The sequence below is a fragment of the Phaseolus vulgaris genome, chromosome 3, assembly GCF_051622355.1.
Source record: "Phaseolus vulgaris cultivar YP4 chromosome 3, ASM5162235v1, whole genome shotgun sequence".
Lineage (NCBI taxonomy): Eukaryota > Viridiplantae > Streptophyta > Magnoliopsida > Fabales > Fabaceae > Phaseolus > Phaseolus vulgaris.
The window spans coordinates 47,341,207-47,360,000 of record NC_143500.1 but is presented as its reverse complement, the minus strand read 5'-3'; the positions used below and the strand labels follow the sequence as shown (position 1 = coordinate 47,360,000).

Genomic DNA, 18,794 nt, shown 5'->3' with positions numbered 1-18,794 from the left:
CCGAAGAAGCAATGTCACTCGATCCTTATCAAACTGACTGCAATCTTTTTCTGTACGTGAGGATCCCACCAGAGCGCCTTCTACTTCTAATAGGCCATGAACTAGATCAGAATTATTCTCAACGAGTCCATAAGATGTGATCCCATTTTTTTCATCAGGTCCGGGTAGAGACCAAAGGTCTTGAGCGACCGATCCGGCAGAACAACTCAAAAGGTAAAGAAGTATCGTTAATTTCTTCATACTCGTTCCAAGTTCGAAGTACCATTTGTACAAATAAGAATCCCCCCCGTCACATGATTTCTTCTTCATATAGATAGAGATAGGATCTATGGAGCAATTACTTAGAAGTACATTTTGTGAAACAGCCCTTCCTATCTGATAGAAAAGGATCCCATGATCCTGAACCGATCTTACCTGAGATCGGAAATCCCAAGTTTGTCTATGAAGAACAGAGCTAATTATATTAGTGTCTATGATGGATTTTTTTTGTATAATACTAATCGATAGGGCCTCATTGTTAAGTGCTACAAGATCTCGTACATTTGAACCCATCGTTGTGGACCCGAATCCATTAGTATGGGACATTTTCTTTTCCAAGTGAAATCCCCTAGTATATGAAAGAGTGAAAAAGTGTTTTCGTTGTTGTGGAATAAGAAGCCTTCGTATCTTAATGCATGTATTGAATTGATTCGGAGCTATTAGAGCTGGATCTACTTTTTGGGGAATATGAGTCGAAGCAATAACAAGAATATTTCTAGTGGAACATCTTTCACAATCCCTGGAGAGATAGTTCACTAAAAGACCGAGGGATAAGTAATTCGACTCATTCACATCCAGATCATGAATGTTAGGAATCCATATTATGCAAGGAGACATTGCTTTTGCTAATTCGAAGTGAAAGGTGATATAAAATCGGTCTATTTCTGGCATCATATCCATAGTTAGCGTATTCATCATAGTTAGAAGCTCCAGCTCTATATCAAGGTCACGGTCGATATCGTCACTATCGTCACTATCATCAATATCGTCACTATCATCAATAAGAAAACCCTTAGGCTTGTTATCCAGGAACTTGTTCAGAAATACTGTAATGAAAGGAACATAGGAGTTTTTCGCTAGGTATTTGACCAAATAGGATCGTCCAGTTCCTATAGAACCTATCACTAAAATACCCCTACTAGGGGGAGGTAGGGCTAAGCGGAGCGAAAAGGGTTTTCCATGAGATGGGAAATGAAAACTATTAGCCCCCCACAAGGTTTGTGAATAAGTAATTGTCTGATAATTAGCAAGGAATATATGTCTTTCTACTAAACAGGATGTATTGAATTCATAAATCATTAGATACTTTTTATGAATGTCAACTAAGTATCGTAAGTAAATTGCTCCCGGTTGTTCACTTATTTGATAACCAGAGTTATTCTTTGATAAAAGATCACTATGAGTAAGACTCAATAGAATTTGATCAATCCTTTTTTCTGTTGTTAAGGTAGAAAACTGAACCAAGAATTCTTTTTCTTTATCATCAATCGAATCAGTGTTCGAGACCCAGGATTCTATTTGATCATCAATCCAATCACCATTCACGTTTTTTATTTTTCTTATCAAGGAATAGATTGCTTTACTTGGATGACTTAGATGTCTCGTATTTCTCGAAAAAGCGATTCGATTGATGGGATTTGGTATAATACTTATGAGATCGATGAGATTCCAAGATTTATTCTTAGAACGTATGGATTTGACCCCATAAGCGGGACCACCACCCCATAGCATGTTGCCACCAAAAGCAAAACTCCGTATTTCTTCTAGAGAATCTCCTAATTGTTCCAGAGCAACTAGAAAGAGATTCTTTAACCAGAAAGAATTCAGTTCAGATGTAGGATACCTATCCAGAAGTTTTCGCAACTCAATCATGTATGATGGAATCATCAAAGATTTTACCTTTTCGAACTCTGTCTGTAACTCACTATAGACTCGAGAAACAAAGAGAAGATGTGTACGAACGAGATATCCAGCAACAAGGAGAAGGAAAAGGATTGAATAGAAGAACTCCTGAACATTTAGCGATCTCAGATGTGTCGATATCAATAGTAACTCATTATTTCGATGAGTCATTTCTTCGGACAGAAGAAGATTATGGAAACAATTACCCGGAATCTCACTTATCAGATTCCATTGTGGAAGACACAATGGAATCTGACGAATTCGCCATAATATATCTGACCCATGCATAATATCATGAAAAATGGATACAAATTTTTGGCTGCTACTTAGTATCGGCAATAGGTCTGAAAAAGTATCTAAAAATATGAAATTTAGATATTTGTACCCCGTCGAGGTAAGGAACCATGGTATATATGTTTGGAATAGATTCCATTTTGAGAGAGTTGAAAAAACACTATCTTGTTGAAAGGTTCTATACATCTGACCTTTCTCAAGGCATTTTTGTAGACAAGAACTCCGTTTTTTCCTTTTTTCGGATGGTAAATATTTCTCAGAACATGGAGTGTGAATCCAACCCATGTTTGAATTGAAATTGAGATACTGATACAAGTTCTTCCCTTCTGAATCAGGTATATTCATATCTGAAAGAGGTTGACAATAAGTTTTTTCAAAATGGACTATTTGTCCCTCTGTTAGAGGTGTTCCAGAAATGTCTGCGATCGAGTAAATAGCTCCACGAACGAATGGATCGTATCGAATTGGAAAATGGAAAGATTTGTAGAAGTTATACCCTTCGTCGCCACTTTGCGGAAAATCGTTAGGTATCAATATGTTAGATACCTGTAACTCGATTGGTGAAATAGTATCTCTCTTCAAAAAAGCATGTTTTTTTTGACCATCGCAAAAAGAAAAGATTTTGTTGCGAATGAACAAGATTTTGAGGAATTGTCCATACGTAAAATCATAATTATTGATACGGGCCTTTTCCACATAAAAAGGGAATCTTTTGTTACAATAGAAGCAGAAGTGATATTGATTATTCAAGAATCGAAGTTGATTTGCTTTATAAAAATAGTATATCAATGAACTTCTATGAAATGGTTTCACGGGATTCAGCCAATTGTCTGGATCGTGGGATATCATTGAGAAATAGGAATCTGTGTTATCAAAAGATTTCCTGCGATTCTTTCTAGTATGGAATGAGTCAATCATCCACTTTGGTATCTTATTGAACAAAAATGGTGATATTGTTCCTCCATTGATCAAGAATTTCGATTTTTGGGAAGTATCTTGGTCATCCAATAATAAGGGTTTCCTTTTTTTCAAATGAAAGATTTGAAGACCTATTGATTCTAATAACTGATTACAGAGTGGATCATTCGGACCTTTCAATTCATAGATGTGGATCTCGGACCTATGAATGGAGATACCCCCAAAACTCACAAAGAAAAAAGAAGGAAGTGAGTTAGACAAAAAGAGAAGAAACTTGGGCAAAAAAAGAAGTAACTTGGACAAAAATAAACAAAGTGACTTAGACAAATCTTTTTTGTCGATAACCTCAGACCAATCAATCGAATATTGATTAATATGTAATCGATCGAACACTACTTGAAGGCTATTCTGCTCAGAAATGAAATAGTCCAAATGTTCCTGGAAATTCTTGCTCCCATTGGACCATTTGTATCTATATGCATTAGGATCCCAATTCATAGATCTCTCCGTTCGAGAAATCAAAATAAGAGGATCGAACCATTTCTTCTGACTCTTTTTCAAATTTGAGAAATGTTGGTTGATCGTGTATTTCATTCTAGTTCGATGATTCAGAGTATCATTTCCTATTTGATACCTTTGAATTCCATATTCGAAGTTGCAATTGAATCGATTCAATACATTTCTTATGTAAACATGGGTGCTATATTGGATTTGAATCAGATTTCGGATCAATCTATATTGATTGACTGCCTCCATTATGTTGTTGCTAGCAAATACAACTATTTTAGGTTTTGGATCTTCCAAATTATTCCCGCAAGAGGTCTGGACCCATTTTTTTATGATCCTTCGATAAAAAGATTCATTCTGTTCATAAAAAAGAGGAGGTAGAACCAATAAAGAGTGCTTTTTCGATTCATCCCTGGAGTTCAATAACTCATTCAAGAAATGTTTTTGATCCAATCCGGAGGAATCAATAGAAAAATCAAATTCCTTATGATACACCAGATCCGGCTCGGTTATTGATAGAGTGAATAGATCTGCCATTTCTTGAAATAGATCTTCTGATTCAAAATCGTGGTGTAACGTGTATCTCCCCCTGTTCCGGTCATGGAATAGATGAAAGAAACCCCAAAATGGATTTTTGTTCAAGAATGAAATCTTATTGGAACTGTCCAATTCATCCTTTGGAACCATATCACATCCTCGATAGGATGAAATAGGATGAATTGAGACGGTATTTTGTAAGTACATAATTATCTTGAATAAATTCACTATTTCTTTCTTTTCCGATCGCCTGGAAAGAGCAAGATGTTTCTTTTGTTCTTTTTTCAACAATTTCTGATCTCTAGTAGACCTATCAGTAGGATTCGAACCCAGATGAAGTTCTGACCATCTGTCAGAGAAAAAAGAACGAGTGGCTCTTGCAGGATTCCCAAGAAATTCTTCGATTTCTTCCGGAAGCAGATGATTATTCATCTGCTTCTCACGTTCCATGAATAGTCGGCACATTGAGGAATATCCAGAAAGGTTTTTAAGGAATCGCTCTGATTCTATCTCTGTTCGTTCCGTTTGAAGAAAGGAAGGATCCCAACAAAGAATCGATCTTTCTTTTAGTTGTTGAATCTCTCTTTGATTGATCAATGTGTGATATTTCGAATCCTCATTCCTAATGGAATCGAAAGAATCCTTGGATTGATCAGAAGATCCTTTCAATTGGCTAGAATCCGTTACTTGAATGAAACTAGATCTCGTGGAATCATATTGAAGATTTGATGATACATTCCGTACCTTGCTAAAAAACCGATCCTTGTTTCCCAACCACACATTGTCTAACCAAATCCAATTCTCTTGTGACATGTTCCTCAAAAAATCCGATTCGTGCGGACTCTTCCCCCAACTAACGAAGAGATCTTGACGGAATTGCCACATATGAAATTGAGCACAATTTTGCAAAGAAATAGCCCGCTTGTTTCTCAAGAAGAGATGCGAAACATGCTCAATATCATTTGATTGAATAATTGACCCAGTCCCTTGTTGTTTGAAGAAACCCTCCACTTCCTTTGGTATTTTTTCACGAAAAGCAAACATGAGATAATAAATCCAGTCTTTCACTAAGATTTCGAATAGCTGTCCCGAATTCAAGTTGATTATGTTTCGCCTCTTTCTCGGGGAAAGACGATCAAAAAATTCCCAATCATGGTCCTTACGGATCGGATCATCCATATAATATACAAAAAGGAACTCCAGATATTTGATATCTTTCTCTTTGAATGAGATCTCAATTCCAGCGATGGTTTCATTAGATATCTTACAACTAGAATAGCTCTTTTTTCCTATCCAGTTCCTCCACCACCGCGAACCCCAGTTAAATTCAGGCATGATATACTTTTTAGTTATTGGGAGAACCCGAGTACTCTCTTTCGGATCCAGGAAAGAACTCTCAGAGATCTTTTTTCCTTTTGGAAGATACAGGAGCGGAACAATCAACCTATTGATATTGGAAGACTCAGATGATTCTTCCAATGTATCATTTTTGGGTCCAATGGAATTCATAGGTATAGGAAGAAGCCTTGTCAAATAGGGATTTTTTCTTTCGACCATTTTTCGATTGTTAATACGATATATAAGGACCGCTACTACAAAGAGTACTACATACTTGATCGTGAAATATCGATTGCTTGTTGAACCCTGTGAATTGCGTGAAAGTAGGATACTCCAAATTCGGGAGTCCAAGAGTTTTATAAAACTCTCTTGATGGAAAAAAATATGAATGAGAAATCCCGCTGAATTGAATTGGGTCCATGAATCTAAGAAATAGCGAGAATTCTTGATTTCTTTCAATATCTCTCTCAATTCGAAAATCCAGGATTTGAATTGATGTCCTTTCATCGAATCCTCCTAATTGCATTGATTTATCCGAAAGATTTCACTTCAATTGGAATTTGGTTATTCACCATGTACGAGGATTCCCGCTAAGCATCCATGGCTGAATGGTTAAAGCGCCCAACTCATAATTGGCGAATTCGTAGGTTCAATTCCTACTGGATGCACGCCAATGGGACCCTCCCTCCAAAAAGTCTATCGGATTTTTGTTCAAGAATGAAATCTTATTGGAACTGTCCAATTCATCCTTTGGAACCATATCACATCCTCGATAGGATGAAATAGGATGAATTGAGACGGTATTTTGTAAGTACATAATTATCTTGAATAAATTCACTATTTCTTTCTTTTCCGATCGCCTGGAAAGAGCAAGATGTTTCTTTTGTTCTTTTTTCAACAATTTCTGATCTCTAGTAGACCTATCAGTAGGATTCGAACCCAGATGAAGTTCTGACCATCTGTCAGAGAAAAAAGAACGAGTGGCTCTGTATCAATGGAATCTCATCATCCATACATAACGAATTGATGTGGTATATTCAAATCATAACATATGAACAGTAAAAACTAGTATTTTAATTGAGACTAGAACTCATAGGGAAGAAAATATATTTATGAATGGAATAAAATATGCAGTATTTACAGACAAAAGTATTCGGTTATTGGGGAAAAATCAATATACTTTTAATGTCGAATCGGGATCAACTAGGACAGAAATAAAGCATTGGGTCGAACTCTTCTTTGATGTCAAAGTAATAGCTATGAATAGTCATCGACTCCCGGTAAAGGGTAGAAGAGTACGACCTATTATGGGACATACAATGCATTACAGACGTATAATCATTACGCTTCAACCGGGTTATTCTATTCCACCTCTTAGAAAGAAAAGAACTTAAATCAAAATACTTAATAGCATGGCGATACATTTATACAAAACTTCTACCCCAAGCACACGCAATGGAGCCGTAGACAGTCAAGTAAAATCCAATCCACGAAATCATTTGATCTATGGACAGCATCGTTGTGGTAAAGGCCGTAATGCCAGAGGAATAATTACCGCAGGGCATAGAGGGGGAGGTCATAAGCGTCTATACCGTCAAATTGATTTTCGACGGAATGAAAAAAACATATATGGTAGAATCGTAACCATAGAATATGACCCTAATCGAAATGCATCCATTTGTCTCATACACTATGGGGATGGTGAGAAAAAATATATTTTACACCCCAGAGGGGCTATAATTGGAGATACCATTGTTTCTGGTACAGAAGTTCCTATAAAAATGGGAAATGCCCTACCTTTGAGTGCGGTTTGAACTATTGATTTACGTAATTGGAAGTAACCAACTAGGTTTACGGCGAAACCTAGAAATCGATCACTGATCCAATTGGAGTACCTCTACAGGATAGACCTCAACAGAAAACTGAAGAGTAACGGCAGCAAGTGATTGAGTTCAGTAGTTCCTCATATAAAATTATTGACTCTCGAGATATAGTAATATGGAGAAGACAAAATTGTTTCAAGCACCGACAGAACCGGAAGCACCCTTTGTTTCAAACAGGGGAGGGCGGGTTATTCACATTTCATTTGATGGTCAGAGGCGAATTGAAAGCTAAGCTGTGGTAATTCTAAGGATTCCCCCTGCTGGGAAAAAGAGAGATGTCTCCTACGTTACCCGTACCATGTGGAAGTAGCGACGTAATTTCATAGAGTCATTCAGTCTGAATGCTACATGAAGAACATAAGCCAGATGAAGGAACGGGAAGACCTAGGATGTAGAAGATCATAACATGAGCGGCAGATTTGGATTCCTATATACCCACTCGTGCGGTACTTCATTGTGCGATATATAGAAGATCCATCTGTATAGATATCATCATCTACATCCAGAAAGCCGTATGCTTTGTAAGAAGCTTGTACAGTTTGGGAAGAGGTTTTTATTGATCAAAAAGAAGAATCTACTTCAACCGATATGCCCTTAGGCACGGCCATACATAACATAGAAATCACACTCGGAAAGGGTGGACAATTAGCTAGAGCAGCTGGTGCTGTAGCGAAACTAATTGCAAAAGAGGGGAAATCGGCCACATTAAAATTACCTTCTGGGGAGGTCCGTTTGATATCCAAAAACTGCTCGGCAACAGTTGGACAAGTGGGAAATGTTGGGGTAAACCAGAAAAATTTAGGTAGAGCCGGATCTAAATGTTGGCTAGGTAAACGTCCTATAGTAAGAGGAGTAGTTATGAACCCTGTAGACCATCCGCATGGGGGTGGTGAAGGGAGGGCCCCAATTGGTAGAAAAAAACCCGCAACTCCTTGGGGTTTTCCTGCACTTGGAAGAAGAAGTAGAAAAAGGAAGAAATATAGTGATAATTTGATTCTTCGTCGTCGTACTAAATAGTAGAGAAAATAGAAATTGTTTCTTCGTCTTTACAAGAAAAAGGAGTAATTAACTGTGACGCGTTCACTAAAAAAAAATCCTTTTGTAGCGAATCATTTATTAAGAAAAATAAATAAGCTTAACACAAAAGCGGAAAAAGATATAATATTAACTTGGTCCAGAGCATCTACCATTATACCTACAATGATTGGCCATACCATTGCTATCCATAATGGAAAAGAACATTTACCTATTTATATAACAGATCGTATGGTAGGCCATAAATTAGGAGAATTTTCACCTACTCTAAACTTCCGAGGACATGCGAAAAATGATAATAGATCTCGTCGTTAACGTTCATTTTCACATCCATTTTGAAAGAGGAATGCATAAATCCATAAATATTACAAAATTGAATTATTAGGAAAATGAAGTTCAACTCATTTCTTTTAGAATTCATGAAATTCATGAAATAATGAATAATAATAAAATTCTTTTTTCATTCAGAATTCAATCAATTCAATAAAATATTCAATTGATTTGTAAAAATAGACTCTTATGATAAAGAAGAACCTCTATACAGAAGAACCTGTATACAGAAGAACCTCTATACAGAAGAACCTCTATACAGAAGCCTTGTCTTTTGGTCAAATAAAAAAAAAGGTTCATGTCTATTTACAACACAAAGTACAAATAGTAATTGATGTGATTTGTACATAAATAAAACATTATGATACTAGAACTATAATTTCTATTTGCTTTAGTTGAATATCTTCTTTTATTCGATTCGATTTTTTGAATTGTTTATTTGACAATAGTCGATGCTAGTCACAATAGAAATTTCAACGAACTTAGTCAATGAGCTATAATGAGTTATAAAGATATATCTATAGATAAAAAAGACACAAATAAAAACATTTTATGTAAGGAGTATGTTGATTATATAAAAAGTCAGAGGCAGCAATATTTTTTGTTTACCATGGGGAAGGACACTATCGCCAACATAATAACCTATATACGAAATGCTGACATTAATAAAAAAGGAATGGTTCAATTACCTTTTACTAACATTACAGAAAAAATTGTAAAAATACTTTTACGAGAGGGTTTTGTTGAAAACATCAGAAAACATAGAGAAAACGACAAATATTTTTTAGTTTTAACTCTACGGTATAGAAGAAATAGAAAAGAATCGTATAAAAGTTTTTTAAATTTAAAACGAATAAGTACACCCGGTCTACGAATATATTACAATTATCAAAAAATCCCTCGAATTTTAGGGGGCATGGGGATTGTCATTCTTTCCACTTCTAGAGGTATAATGACAGATCGAGAGGCTCGATTAGAAAAAATTGGCGGCGAAGTTTTATGTTATATATGGTAATCTTTCTAATATGCGAATTCTATTAGAAACTTGTATCCATTTCATTTATGTAAAAAAAAGAGAGAAAAAAAATGCAAGTTTCTAATAGAACTTCATCTTTCATAGATATATATCTATTTGTATAGATCTATAGATTTGTGAATGTAAGAAGGGATTTAACTGGAATTGTAAAAAAGGGGGAATGGGAATTCACGAAGATTGAATTACTAAATGAATAACTTATCCATAAATTATTTGCCCGGGTTTTAAGGTTGATATAAAAGAAATGCAAATTGAATTTTTCTTTCTATTCTAGGCTAGGTTTCCAATACTTTATTATGGGCATACGTTAAGGAAAGAAAAAAAAGGAAGTCATTCAATTAAATTAAGATGTTTTTGAATCTCAACTTTATTTGATGAAAAAGGCCACTAATAGGAGTTAAAAATGTAAGGAACCCTTATTTTCTTCCAAAATTTGGGATTAACTAATTTAAGGAATGTCAAATATGAAAATAAATGCCTCGGTTCGTAAAATTTGTGAAAAATGTCGATTGATTCGAAGACGGGGACGAATTATAGTAATTTGTTTCAATCCAAAACATAAACAAAGACAAGGATAATATTTGAACAAACAGAAGCTTTCTAAAAAAAATAGAATAGATAAAAAAATAGAGAAATTTAAAAAATTAAATCTATTATTCTATTTATTCTATCAAAATGAAAAATCCATTTTTTCAATATTATTGAGATTTAAACTTTTCAATTTGAATTAAAAAATTGTATTTGATATTTATCGAAATCAAATAAATAGAATGAATAGATATATATAATCGAATATTCAATTATAAAAGAATTTGAAAAGGATGCGTTTTTGACATGAAATGGATATCTCCATACCCTTTAGACTTATTTTTTTTTTTAATGAAATAATGTAATATGGCAAAATATATACCTAAAACAGGTTCGCGTAAAAATGTACGTATTGGTTCGCGGAATCATACGCGTAAAATACCAAAAGGAATTATTCATGTTCAAGCTAGTTTCAACAATACTATTGTAACTATTACAGATGTACGAGGTCGGGTGATTTCTTGGTCCTCCGCTGGTACTTGTGGATTCAAGGGTACACGAAGGGGAACACCTTTTGCCGCTCAAACTGCAGCAGGAAATGCTATTCGAACAGTATCGGATCAAGGCATGCAACGAGCAGAAATCATGATCAAAGGGCCTGGTCTCGGAAGAGATGCAGCATTAAGAGCTATTCGTAGAAGTGGTATACTCTTAAATTTTATACGAGATGTAACTCCTATGCCACATAATGGATGTAGGTCTCCTAAAAAAAGACGTGTATAAAACTCAAAATAAACATTAAAAATATTTCAAGAGAAATAAACAAGTCAAGAGTTTGATCAAAATAATAGATTACTATGGTTCAAGAGAAATTAAGAGTCTCTACTCGGACACTACAATGGAAATGTGTTGAATCAAGAATAGACAGTAAGCGTCTTTATTATGGACGCTTTATTCTGTCCCCACTTATGAAAGGTCAAGCCGATACAATAGGCATTGCAATCCGAAGAATTTTACTCGGAGAAATAGAGGGAACATGTATCACATGTGTAAAATCAGAGAAAATACCACATGAATATTCTACCATAATAGGTATTGAAGAATCAGTACATGAAATTTTCATGAATTTGAAAGAAATTGTATTGAAAAGTAATATGTATGGAATACAAGACGCATCGATTTCTTTCAAAGGTCCTGGATATATAACCGCTCAAGACATCATTTTACCACCCTCGGTGGAAATCGTTGATAATAGACAACATATAGCCAACGTAACAGAACCTGTTCATTTGTGTATTGAATTAAAAATTGAGAGGAATCGGGGGTATCGTATAAAAACACTAAAAAACTTTCAAGACGGAAGTTATGATATAGATGCTAGATTCATGCCTGTTCGAAATGTAAATTATAGTATTCATTCTTATGTCAATGGGAATGAAAAACAAGAGATACTTTTTCTCGAGATATGGACAAATGGAAGTTTAACTCCTAAGGAAGCCCTTTACGAAGCCTCCCAAAATTTGATTGAGTTATTTATTCCCTTTTTACACGCAGAAGAAGATAACTTTCATTTAGAAAAAAATCAACACAAAGTTACTTTGCCCCTTTTTACTTTTCATGATATATTGGTTAAGGATAAACTAAGGAAAAATCAAAAAGAAATAGCATTGAAATCTATTTTTATAGACCAATTAGAATTACCTCCCAGGATCTATAATTGTCTAAAAAGATCCAATATTCACACATTATTAGAACTTTTGAGTAACAGTCAAGAAGACCTTCTGAAATTTGAACATTTTCACGTAGAAGATGGAAAATCTATATTGGACATTTTAAAAATACAAAAGTATTTTGCATGAAATTGCAATCTATTTCCATAGGATTTTTTCAAATTTATTTTTTTTTCTAAACTAAACAAACAAAATATGTAATTTAAATATTTAGAACAAATCCAAATGTTCAGAATATATCTAAAACGGAATAGATGTATCTAGGGATTAGTAAGTTCACAAAGAATTATCCCTAGATATACAATACAGATGTCATGATATTTGATTGAAAAATGAATTAAAAATGAAACTAATCTTCTATTCTAACTTTAAAAAAGACCTAACGTTAGGGATTTCTCAATAGGTAATGTTGCTCCAATACCTAACCAAAGGGCAACTACAGTACCAATCAAAAAGATGGTGGTTGCTACTGGACGGCGAAATGGATTTTGGAATTTATTAACATTCTCCAAAAAGGGTACTGTTAATAATCCCGTAGGTACCGAAACCATTAAAAGAACGCCCAATAACTTATTGGGCACTGTACGAAGTATTTGAAATACGGGAAAGAAATACCATTCTGGTAGTATTTCCAAAGGAGTTGCAAAAGGATCCGCGGGTTCCCCAATCATGGATGGTTCTAGAACCGCTAAGCCTACGTTACAGGCAATAGTACCTAGAATGACTACTGGAAAAATATATAAAAGATCGTTAGGCCATGCGGGTTCTCCATAATAATTATGACCCATTCCCTTAGCCAATTTAGCTCTTAATACAGGATCATTCAAGTCAGGTTTTTTTGTTATTGGGATAGGTGAATTCTTATAGATCCATCCTCCGAAAGAACCGGATATGATAATTTTTCATCATCCGGCTCGAGCACTAATCAAATCTTTCAACTGTATCTATATAAAAAAATAGAAAAAAATGTATGTGTTATCCACACATATATGAAGATTCTAAGTAAGAAAATAAACTCGATTTTCTTTTTCGAAAGTTACAATTTTTTGATTGAAAAAAAAAATTAAGTTCTTTTTAAGTAAACTTTAGTAAATGCTCAATACCCAAGTAGACTTTTCAAGTTGCTAATGCTTTCTGGGTGATCTCAAACTTTGCAATTGTTATCCTGTCCAAAAAAAAAGATTGATACTTTTTATGTACAAAGAATTTACTTGTTACTAATCAAACCTAACTCACGTTGTTCTTTAGATCAACTTTGTTCACTCCAATAGTATCAGAAATCGAATCAATGCATAGGAAATGAATGCGTTGTCATACTATATAGAATTCAGACTATATCACATAACTTTTTTGACTGGATCTTACGGAGCCTGTTGATGCAGAATAAAATTGAGTCTGATCATAGAAAAGATTCTCTTCAAGTAAAACCAGCCTACCCTCTCTGTAAGAGCCTTGCTTGGTGGTTGGAAAAAAGACACATTTAATTGTAAATTCTAATGTGGCAGATAAGATAAAGTCATATATCTGCGCGGCCAAATAAATAGTTCAAGTCACACACTCCCATAATCCATTTTTTGTTTGGAGAGTTCCCTTCAACTATTCATGTATGTAAAAAAAAATTCAATTTTTGTTAAGTTGAAGAGAAATATCTAAATACATGTCTTATTTTGTTTTATAATCCATAATTGTAGCAATGAAATCAAATCCTCCCCAAAATAAAAAATGATTGTGATTACAAATATCTATGATCCATATTCACTATAAAGGACCAGAAATGCCTTGCTTACGTATCATTGAAAAGTGCATTAACATAAATACAGCAGTAAGAAGAGGTAATACAAAAGTATGCAAACTATAAAAACGAGTTAAGGTAGATTGGCCCACACTGGAACTTCCGCGTAATAACTCTACCAAAGACGATCCTATTACAGGAATAGCTTCGGGTACGCCTGTTACAATTTTTACTGCCCAATAACCAATTTGATCCCAAGGTAAGGAATAACCAGTTACACCAAAAGATGCTGTTAATACAGCCAAAACTACACCCGTAACCCAAGTTAATTCGCGAGGTTTTTTAAAACCACCTGTAAGATATACACGAAATACGTGTAGAATCATCATTAAGACCATCATACTTGCCGACCATCGATGAACTGATCGGATTAACCAACCAAAATTAGCTTCAGTCATTATATATTGAACAGAAGCAAAAGCTTCAGTAACGGTTGGACGATAATAAAAAGTCATAGCAAATCCCGTTGCTACTTGGACTAAAAAACAAGTAAGTGTAATTCCTCCTAAACAATAAAATATGTTCACATGAGGCGGAACGTATTTACTGGTTATATCATCGGCAATCGCCTGAATTTCAAGACGTTCTTCGAACCAATCATAAACTTTATTGAGATAGGTAACCCAAAGGAACCCCCTCAGAGAACCGTATATGCGAATTTCACCTCGTACGGCTCAAACAAAAATACCCAAATATTGGTTGTAACAAAAACAGATATCTGTAATAGAAAGTTTGAAACTGGTTTATTTAATCCTATGATTCTAATTTTCTCTTACGATAATAAAAAATAGAAATCCGAAAGCTATTCTTTTTGGTTATAATGCCAAAATCTCAAGTCGGCACACTTGTCTTTATCGTAATCTTTTAAGGCCTCTTGAATATTCTATCATTTACTTCATTTTATTATTTGTATAATGTGTTTTTACTGCTGTCTTCTTTATTCTTTAATTTGTATAAGGATTCTCTTGTTAGGACCATATGAATCAATAAAAAAAAACCTCAGATTCATACTAGCACCACGATGATTAAAAAAAACCTTTCATCGAAGTCCAAAAATTCCCTGAGTAAGAATTGCTGGATCATCACTTCTTCAATCAATAGATATAATGCAAAAATGAAAGGAAAAATTTGTCCTTTGCTCAAAAGAAAGACAAACTCCAGAAGCTTGAAAGAATAAAAATTTTTCAATTCATTTTTACAACTCTTTGAAAAGGTTTTTAAGTCCAGTTGCGAGGTCTAAATATTTAGTATGAATCATAGTTTTCAGATTTTTAGAATCTATTTTCTATATTCCGTGCTCCAGATACTAGATTAAATATCTGACGGAATAAAACCATCTCTAAATTCTAATTTGGAAGAAGAAAAAAAACTAATAATCAAAATATTATTTGATGCAATTACAACTGATTTGAACGAAAAAACAAAAGGAAATCGAAATAACACTAAGTCTATTAAAATAAACGAAATCTGTAAAAAAGTACCTCGGTGGTCATACAAATTTATGGACGAATTAGAAGAACTAGGTGGAAAAATGGAAGCAGATAATTCTCAAATTCGTTCTAGAAAAGCCAAACGTGTAGTCATTTTGACTAATAAATCTAAATTTTTTAAGAAATACAATACTTATAATGATCTTGGAGATACTGAAAATACTGAAAATACTGAAAAAAAAAACGAATTGGCTTTAAGACGTTATTCCCAACAGTCGGATTTTCGGAGAGACATAATCAAAGGATCTATCCGTGCTCAAAGACGTAAAACAGTTACTTGGAAATTTTTTCAAAAAAGGGTGCATTCGCCTCTTTTTTTGGATAAAATTGAAAAATCATTATTCTTTTCTTTTGATACTTTCAAATCAATGAAAATCTTTTTGAAGTTAAAAATTTGGATTCGAAAAAAGACAGAATTTAAAATTTTAGGTTATATAGAGGAAAAAACAAAAAAAAGTCCGAAAAAAGAGGAGGAAAAAAAAAAAGGAAATGAGGAAAGAAAACGTATAGAAATAGCAGAAGCCTGGGATAGCATTATCTTTGCTCAAGTAATAAGAGGTGTTTTATTAATAACTCAATGCATTATTAGGAAATATATTCTATTACCTTCATTGATAATAATTAAAAATATGATTCGTATACTATTTTTCCAAATTCCAGAATGGTCCGAAGATTATAGGGATTGGAAGAGAGAAAGGTATATTAAATGCACATATAACGGCGTTCAATTATCCGAAAGAGAGTTTCCTCAAAAATGGCTAACAGATGGGATTCAGATAAAAATAGTATTTCCTTTTCATCTAAAACCTTGGCATAAATCTAAAATACGATGTAATAAAAATAAAAAAGATTCAAAGAAAAAAAAGAACTTTTGTTTTTTAACAGTTTGGGGGATGGAAGTCGAATTGCCTTTTTCTAGTTCCCCGAAAAATCTATTTTCATTTTTCGACCCCATTTTAAAAGAACTAAAAAAAAAAACGAAACAGTTTGAATTTTTCACTTTTCGAGTTCTAAAAGTTTTCAGTGAAAAATTCAAATTGTTTCTAAATATCGTAATAGAAAAAGCAAAATGGATCATCAACCGTATTATGGAAAGTTTAAAAAAAAGTATAGTATTCCTCACGAAAAAAAGAAAAGAATTTTTTGAATCTCTGTTTATTCAATGGAAACCCAAAAAACTAGATGAATTGAGCGAAAACAAAATGGATGAAGCAACCATTTCAATTCAATCGATAAAGTCGACAAATTTTGCATTGAAAAAAAAAAAGATAAAGGATCTGAATACTAAAAGAAAAGTAGTTATAAAAAAAATAAAAAAACTGAAAAAAGAAGAAAAGAAAAGAGGACTTGTAATTTCAGAGACAAATATTGATTCGAACAAAACAATTTCTGATAGTAAAAGAATAGAATTCGAAAAAAAAAATTTGCAAATATTAAAAAGAATCCATATTAGATTAACGAAAAAATCACATTCTTTTTTGAAATTTTTCATCAAAAAAATATACCTAGATATCTTTCTATATATCATTTGTATTCCGAAGATCCATATACAACCTTTTATTGAATCAACAAAAAAATTTTTAAATAAATGGATTTACGGTAATGAAACAAATCCAGAAAGAACTTATAAAACAAATCGAAGTATAATTCCCTTTATTTCAAAATTACACAAATATTTTCATAATAGGAATTTGAATTCACATAATTATTTTGATGTCTCCTTTTTGTCACAAGCATATGTCTTTTTCAATTTGTTACAAACTCGAATTATTAACATAAACATATATAAGTTAAGACTTATTTTTGAATATCATAAAAATTTTTTTTTTGTTAAAAATAAAATAAAGAATTCTTTTTTTGGAGCACAAGGAATAGTTCATTCTAAATTAGAACAAAAGAACCTGCTCAATTCTAAACGAAATCAATGGACAAATTGGTTAAAGAATCATTATTATCAATATGACTTATCTAACAGTAGATGGTCCAAATTATTATCACAAAAATGGAGAAATAGAATCACTAAATGTGGTGTAGCTCAAAATCCAAATTTAACCAAATGGGATTCCTATGGAAAAAGCCCATTAATTATTTACAAAGAACAACAAGGAGCCGCATTAAAAAAAAAAATTCGAAAACAATATAGATACGATCTTTTATCCTATAATTTTATGAATTATGCAAATAAGAAAGACTCATATATTTATGGATATAGATCCCTATTTCAATCAAATAAAAACATATGGATTTCTTCTAATTACAATACGTATAAAAAAAACTTATTTGATAGAATAAGTAATATTTTTATCAAGAATTACGAAGATGCTATTATTATAGATATCGAAAAAAATTCGAATAGAAAATATTTGGATTGGATGGGAATCCATAGAGAAATATTAAATCGTTCAATATCGAATCCAGAATTTTGGTTCTTTTCCAAATTTGTGATATTTTATAATGCATATAGGAGTAACTCGCAAATTATACCAATAAAATTACTTTATTTACATTCTAAAGTTTCTAAAGTAAATAAAAATGTTAGTGAAAATAATATTACTAGAAAGAAAAAAAGAATAGCTGTTTTTAGAGCATCGAAAAAACAAGAAGATATTGAAAAAAATTCTGTAGCTGTAGGAAGGGGCAGTGAAAAAAATAGTTATGTTATAAAGAAAAAAAAAGTAAAGAACAATATGGAGGTAGAACTTCATTTCTTAGTAAGAAATTTTTTGATTTTCCATTTCAACTGGAAAAATTTCTTAGGTCAAAACATCTTTCACAATGTCAAAGTATATTGTCTCCTGATTAGATTGACAAATTTAAGAAAAATGACTATAGCCTCTATTCAAAGAGGAGAACTAGGTCTAGATATTATGATAATTCAAAATCAGAAGAATTTAACTCTTCCAGGCTTAAGTAAAAATAAAAATAATAAATTGAGGAAAAAAGAATTATTTGTTATCGAACCAGTTCGCTTGTCTAGAAAAAATAATAAACAATTTTTAAAGTCTAAAACGATGGATCTTTCATTAATTCATAAGAATACACGTAAAATTGATAAAAAATACTTAAAAAAAATTCATGTTAATAAGAAATATTTTTATAAATACATTACAAGAACAAGAGATCAAAAGATAACAGAAAAAAACGAAAAAGAGACTTTAAATTTCCTTGTTCCTGAAAACATTTTATCCGCTAGACGTCGTAGAGAGTTGAGAATGAGAATTTGTTTATATCCAAATAATAGAAATAGTATACATAGAAACACAATATTTGATAATGAAAATCAAGTAAAAAAGGGTTTTCAAGTTTTGACTAAAAAAAGAAATGAGAAAGAGAAAAAAAAACTAATGAATTTCAAAATTTTTCTTTGGCCAAAATATCGATTAGAAGATTTAGCTTGTATAAATCGTTATTGGTTTAATACCCATAATGGAAGCC

General features: G+C 32.8%; 1 protein-coding gene and 1 non-coding gene across 2 annotated transcripts; both read left to right on the top strand.

Moving 5' to 3' along the window:
* The first annotated feature begins 6,129 nt into the window (after window positions 1-6,129).
* Window positions 6,130-6,203, top strand: TRNAM-CAU (transfer RNA methionine (anticodon CAU)). The gene has a single exon. It is a non-coding gene; the product is annotated as a tRNA-Met (tRNA).
* A 744-nt stretch (window positions 6,204-6,947) lies between these two features.
* Window positions 6,948-8,573, top strand: LOC150028873 (large ribosomal subunit protein uL2cz/uL2cy). Its single transcript, XM_090300214.1, has 2 exons — window positions 6,948-7,343; window positions 7,968-8,573. Exons 1-2 carry the CDS (start codon window positions 6,948-6,950, stop codon window positions 8,433-8,435), a joined length of 864 nt encoding a protein of 287 aa, XP_090156340.1. The 3' UTR covers window positions 8,436-8,573.
* Window positions 8,574-18,794: the final 10,221 nt, after the last annotated feature.